We start from the raw sequence: 6,000 nt of genomic DNA, 5'->3' as shown, positions 1-6,000 counted from the left end.
GGAATGAAAAAGAAGCTGTGCTCGCTGTGTGGAAGGAGCAAACCTAAGTCTAGAGTGGCTGAGTAAATGGGAATGAAGTGGAAGGAGGCTAGACTCTTGCTAGTGAGGAATTTGGGGTTGCCCCTAAAGCAGCGAGAAGCTCTCGGAAACGTTTCTGCCGGGAGGGTGCGAAGCGCTTGGCACGTACAGGCGCCCAGTGGATAAGGTCTGTTATTTATTGTCACCATTGTGTCTTCCCTACCCCGCCCAGCTCCGACCCCTGCCGCAGAGTGGCGGCAGTGACTCCTCCCGGCCAGCAGAGGGCGCTGGCCCGCACTTGGCCGCTGGCCGCCCGAGGCGGGCCTCCTCTTGCCGCTCCCCCCCCCCCCAGCCTCGTCTTTTCCCCCTTAGGAGAAGTCGGGAAGGTGGCGGCGGCGACGGCGGTGGTGGCGGTTGTCCCGGCCGGCCGGTTGGTGTGACCGGTCGGCGCGCGCTGCGCATCGTCCGCGCTTCCTCCAGCCGGGCGGAACCGAGCGGAGGCCGAGGCCGGAGCCCGCGCGGACGGAGGAGGGCGGAGGCGGCGGCGGCGGCCAGGGCGGCCCGTGGGAGGGAGCGCGGGGCCCCGGCATTGCCGCCGGCTCCCGGCCCTGCCGGCCTCGTCGGTCGGAGCCGCGGCCATGGCGGCCAGCGCGAAGCGGAAGCAGGAGGAGAAGCACCTGAAGATGCTGCGGGACATGACGGGGCTGCCGCACAACCGCAAGTGCTTCGACTGCGACCAGCGCGGCCCCACCTACGTGAACATGACGGTCGGCTCGTTCGTGTGCACCTCCTGCTCGGGCAGCCTGTGAGTGCGGCCGGGGGGCCGGGAGGTACCGAACCGGGGCGGCGGGGCCCGTTGGGATACGGCCGGCCTGGGCCTCGGGGTCCAGGATGCTCTTTTCGCTTTGGCGGGGCCATGGGGTGACCGGCGTGGGTGGGGCGTGGGTGGGGTCGGGGTCAGCGAGCGACCGGCCCGGCTGAGCATCCCGGCTTCCCGCCGCTCAGCGGGCGTAGCCCGGCCTCGGGGGGCGCAGGCCCGGAGAAGCCCCAAGAGGGCCTTTGTGCGTCCCGCAGCTTCGCGGTTTGGAACCCGGCCGGCGCCGCGGAGCCGGTGGGGAGGGAGAGAGTAAGGACGCCGAGACTAGGGATCTTTCTCTGGTCCACGGCACCTAGGTAACTAGGACGTGGGGGGGTAGGGATGGGGGTGGGGCGGGGAGCCGCATTTAAACGTCTCGGTGGCTGAGATGTGACTCCCAGGAGAAAAGTTCTCTCTTGAGGATTAACTGCGTGAGGGGGTAGGCAGCAAAAGCACGAGGGTTGTTGTGACTGCAGGGCTCCAAGTGTCCCAAGTTGGGGAAAGTTTTCCTGGGAGTGGGGTATGAGGAGTTGTGTGGTTCGAAATAAGAATGGAGCTCGATGAGATTTCTGAATCAGTACCCGGGTGTCCTGACTGTATGGAGAAATGGGGACAGGGGAGACAATATTGAGAAAGGAGGAGCTGGAGATGGCCGCCTGAAATTACTCAGGTAGCTTATGTCTGGGCTTCTCTGTTAAAGCTGTGTTTTGCTGGGAACTTTTGTTCCTGTGAAATTTCATTTGGAAAGATTGCAGGTATTGTGAATTCAATATAAGTTACTTATGAGCTTGTAGTTAATATTCCTTGGGTCTTTAAACGAAAATGTTACCGTGTGTGTCTGTCTGTCTTTCTCTCTGTATGTCTGTGTGGCCCTGGGTGTATGATTTGGGTTCACTTTGACAGGCTGAGCCTTCTTGCCGGCCCTCCTCACAGTTTTTGTTATGAGATTAATAACAAAGTACACAACACGTGGGAAAACAAATTTCTAAAAAACTGGAAAGTGTTGGATGTGGCCAAAAGTCCAGTATTGGCTCTTCTTTCCCCAGTTTTAAATTTGGGCAAGGAAGTGGCCTTGGTTCTCCAGGAGCTTTTCAGTATTTTGGGTGGTATCTATTAGGTTTCCCCGGGAAGCTTAGGGTGTGGTGATAAATGCTTTAATGGCCAAGGTCTCTTGGCATTTACATTCTAATGGGGCAAAGGGAAAGCTGTCGGGAAAAGTGACTGGGAGCCCTGAGGTGCTGACACTTGCCTTTAATGCCTTTAATCCCAGTACTGGGAGGCCAAGGCAGGGGGATCTCTGTGAGTTTGAGGGCAGCCTGATCTACAGAGTGAGTTCAGGAAAAAAAAAAAAAAATAAAGCAAACAAAAAGGAAAAAAGGACAGGGTTCTCGTGGTGAACTTGGGAGTAGTGTAGTCAGGGAGTCCCAAAGGTTCCTTTCAGGTCTGTAGGTAAGGAAACAGCTGCATGGCAAATAGGTGCTAGTATGTGTGGCTCATGATTTTCATTAATAAATGAAATAAAATTAGGACTTTAAAGTCACTTAAGCTAGGCAACTTCGGTTCCAAAATTAAGTTAATAATTAATTTCTAAGTGTACTTTTTTGTTGTTGTTTATTCAAGACAGGGTTTCTCTGTAGCTTTGAAGCCTGTCCTGGAACTAGCTCTTGTAGACCAGGCTGGCCTCGATCTCACAGAGTGTTGGGATTAAAGCCGTGCACTCTAAGTGCACTTTATTTTTGATGTGTGTTTAAGACATATGTTTGTTCTATTTCTGCCAGACATGAGGTTCTTTGATGCATTTGAGCCTTTGGGTTGGAATACATATTTATGTTTGTATGATTTACTTACTGGTTTTTTTTTTTTTTTTTTTTGATACAATTTCTGTGTGTAGTCCTGCCTGGGATTATAAGGTGTGAGCCACCACCATCCAGCTGTATGTATAAGTTTGAAGTCTTTAGAGCTCTTTATAAGCACAAAGTGCTTCCTTGCGCTAGTGTGTAATAAAGAAAATAGAAACATGAGACATAGAGGATCTATCAGTGTAAGTTTTTTTGTTTTGTTTTGTTTTTTTGTCCTTACAGGGTTTCTCTGTAGCCCTGGCTGTCCTGGAATTGCTCTGTAGACCAGGGTGACACTTGTGTGGCTTGGGCAGCTGTACAAGGATGGCTTGAGGGACTCAGCTCTCTGCTCTCCCCATGTGGATCCTGGAGATTGAACTAGGTTGTTTGGTTTTGTGGCACGTGCCACTGAGCTCTCTCTGGACTCCCAGTATAATTTTTTATTTTAAGGAATATTTTTCCCTTTATGTGTGTGCTGTTCTTGGAATATGAAGGTTGGCTTGGAAACTTTACAGAGGAGTTGATGTCTGAGGAAAGATCTTCAAAGCTCTTCAGGTCGCAACAACTTCTTGTAGTAGAAGAATGGCAATGGCATACTTAGGAGCTAGGTGACAATGCTTTTCATTTTGCCTCTAAAAGCTGTGTTATTAATATTGAAGATATCCTCTCAGCAGTTTCTCATATATGAAGAATAAAAGTTTCTATTTCAAATTTGTTTTCCATACTGAAGAGAACCTCATACAATGTCTGGAATACAATAGCTGCCGAATAGGTATCTATCCCAGGGATTGGGAACAGAAAGTTTGACACTGATATGAGAAGCACTTACATCAGAGTCTTGTTGGCCCCAAGTTTTGGGCTGTAACCTGAAACCTGACTCAAAAATACAAAGACAATTTGCTGATGGGTTTAAATGATACTTCATTCCTCTCATCTGAAAAGATGGTTCCCCCAGCTCCTGGAGCCACAAACTGCACTTGCCTAATTGGGCTAGCCGAGCCAGTCACTGGCTACCCTGAGCCAGTGCCCTCTGCATGTTCCATCCTCAGATTCTTGCCAAGAAAAAGTGATGCTGCAGTTGTGGAATGTTTGCTGTAGCATTTGGAGAAACTAACATCTGAGGATGTTTGTCTTTGAAAAGCCATAATGCTGGAGAAACAACTCAGGAAGAATGGAATAATAATTATGTATTTCTTATATAGATGATATAGTATGTAATGTACATGTTGGCTTGGATCCATCCCCTTGGCTTCCGATTTTAAATTTGTGATGACAACATTGTGTGTGCTCATGGTTGTTAAGTGTGCTGTATAACTTATTGAACACATTGTATTTGAGAATAGGGCTGACTGTACATGATGAGAAGAAAATGCATTACTTTATTGTGGCGACAGGAAGCACATTTGAATTGTTCACACAGGCAATGATGTGTATTTTAAAAGTTTGAAGGCAGTGGTGGCCCAGACCTTCAATCCCAGCACTTGGGAGGCAGAGGCAGGCCCATCACTGTAAATTCAAGGACAGCCAGGGTACACAGAAACCCTGCCTTGAAAAACAAAGTTGGAAGGTAATTCGTTTAAGACTTCTCAGTAAAGTATTAATCCTTTTGATTAATATCATAAATAGTTTGAAGAAATAGAGGTCGTAATCATACCCTTCCATGATGGTTGCATATGGTCAGAGGTACCTTAACAACCTGGAGCGTGCACTAAGGAATGCGATGAAGACAGAGATTTACAGGAGAGCGCAGTGAATTCAGCAGGAATCTGATGCTGTTATCTTCAAGAAGAGAGGATGGGACTGTCACGGTGTAGATAACATAGGCCTGCTGTTGTGGAATAGTAATGAATTTCTTCTGTTATGTTCCTAGGGGAGACACTGGACCACATGTGGAAGAAAAGGAAGTTTTCTTAGAATTGCCATGTCTAGAGCTTCTTGTCTTTTCTCTACTTTTTGTTGAATTCTGAAGGCCTTTTGGTGGATTAGAATGAAAATTAGTGGGGCTAATAATGTAGGAATATGGGAAAATCTTTTTTTTTCATTTTTCTCTCCAAGTTTTTAATTTTGTTAGTTCTGTCTTTAAACACATGTTCAATACTGTTTTCTTTTTGTTGTTGTTGTTGTTGTTGGTTTGTTTGTTTGTTTGTTTTCCAAGGCAGTTAGTTGCTCTGTAGTTTTGGAGCCTGTCCTGGAACTAGCTCTTGTAGACCAGGCTGGCCTCAAACTCACAGAGATCTGCCTGTCCCTTTCTCCCAAGTGCTGAGATTAAAGGCATGTGCTACCACCACCTGGCTCAGTAGTGCTTTCTTAAAGGTTGCTAGTCAACTTGTACAGTCAAGAATCTTGAAATTCTTGAATTTTGTAAAAGTCCTTAAATTTTATAGGGATATTTTTCCGACCAGCTGAAGAAAATAATATGTAAGTATATGCTAGTTAAGTTTAAATTTGAAGAGTAATTTGAATTTGTTTTATTTTACAGAATTTACTCTCTCTCTTTTTTAAAAATAGAATTTACTCTTATTTAAAGAACACTACACACAAGTTTAGAAAGTAAGGGCTGTAAACAATAGTCTTGCCAGAGCAACAAGAGCTCTTAACCAGCCCTGACCCTAATTTCTGATGACCATAAAAAATAGCTAACATAATATTCCTATTCACTTTTTCCTCAGTTTTGGCTCTTCCTAACTTTTTTTCCCTCTAAGACAGAGTTTCTCTGTAGCTTTGGAGCCTGTCCTGGAACTAGCTAGCTCTTGTAGACCAGTCTGGCCTCACTCACAGAGATCCGTCTGCCTCTGCTTCCCGAGTGCTGGGATTAAAGGCGTGCGCTGCTGCCACCCGGCTTCTTCCCAATTTTTTACTGTGGGAGGAAGGTAGGGTTTTGCTTTCCTGTTTTCATCATCCTTGCCTACACAGCGGATCCTCTCCTCACATTTGTAAATGTCTAGTTTTCTTCCTTTGGAATTGTTTTCTTTAGTGGATGGATAATTACTCAGCTTTTAGATATTATCTGTGGCTAAGCTACAAAGTTTCTTTCAATGTGATAAGACACTTTAGTTTGCTTCTGAATGGGTGAGTGTTCCTGTCTGGAGGCCATAGGACACTGGGATGCCTGCTCTCTTGTCCTCACCTCATTTCTCTGAATCCAGACACCCACTTACCACCTCCATCCCTCAGCCCTGGGGCTCCAGGCCTGTGTTAGCACCCCAGCTTCTGAAGTTAAGGGGGGGGATTAAAGTGGGTGCTGTGCTGGCAAGTGTTCTTACTGAGTCATCGTTTCCCAGCCCGTAT

General features: G+C 47.2%; 1 protein-coding gene across 6 annotated transcripts in view; it reads left to right on the top strand.

The window, feature by feature from the left end:
* Positions 1 to 413: 413 nt before the first annotated feature.
* Agfg1 (ArfGAP with FG repeats 1) overlaps positions 414 to 6,000 on the top strand; it is a 50,197-nt gene continuing 44,610 nt past the window's right edge. The window contains exon 1 of one of the 6 annotated variants that reach the window (XM_038339291.2): positions 414 to 823. In XM_038339291.2, coding sequence (XP_038195219.1) covers positions 657 to 823 — 167 coding nt within the window. In that variant the 5' untranslated portion in view covers positions 414 to 656. The remainder of the gene's footprint in view (positions 824 to 6,000) is intronic. The other 5 variants (XM_038339290.2, XM_038339289.2, XM_038339288.2 and 2 more) reach the window with 5 other exon arrangements.

Source organism: Arvicola amphibius, chromosome 8 (genome assembly GCF_903992535.2).
Source record: "Arvicola amphibius chromosome 8, mArvAmp1.2, whole genome shotgun sequence".
Lineage (NCBI taxonomy): Eukaryota > Metazoa > Chordata > Mammalia > Rodentia > Cricetidae > Arvicola > Arvicola amphibius.
Note: the sequence above shows the minus strand (reverse complement) of the source record. Positions and strands in the feature narration are given on the sequence as shown.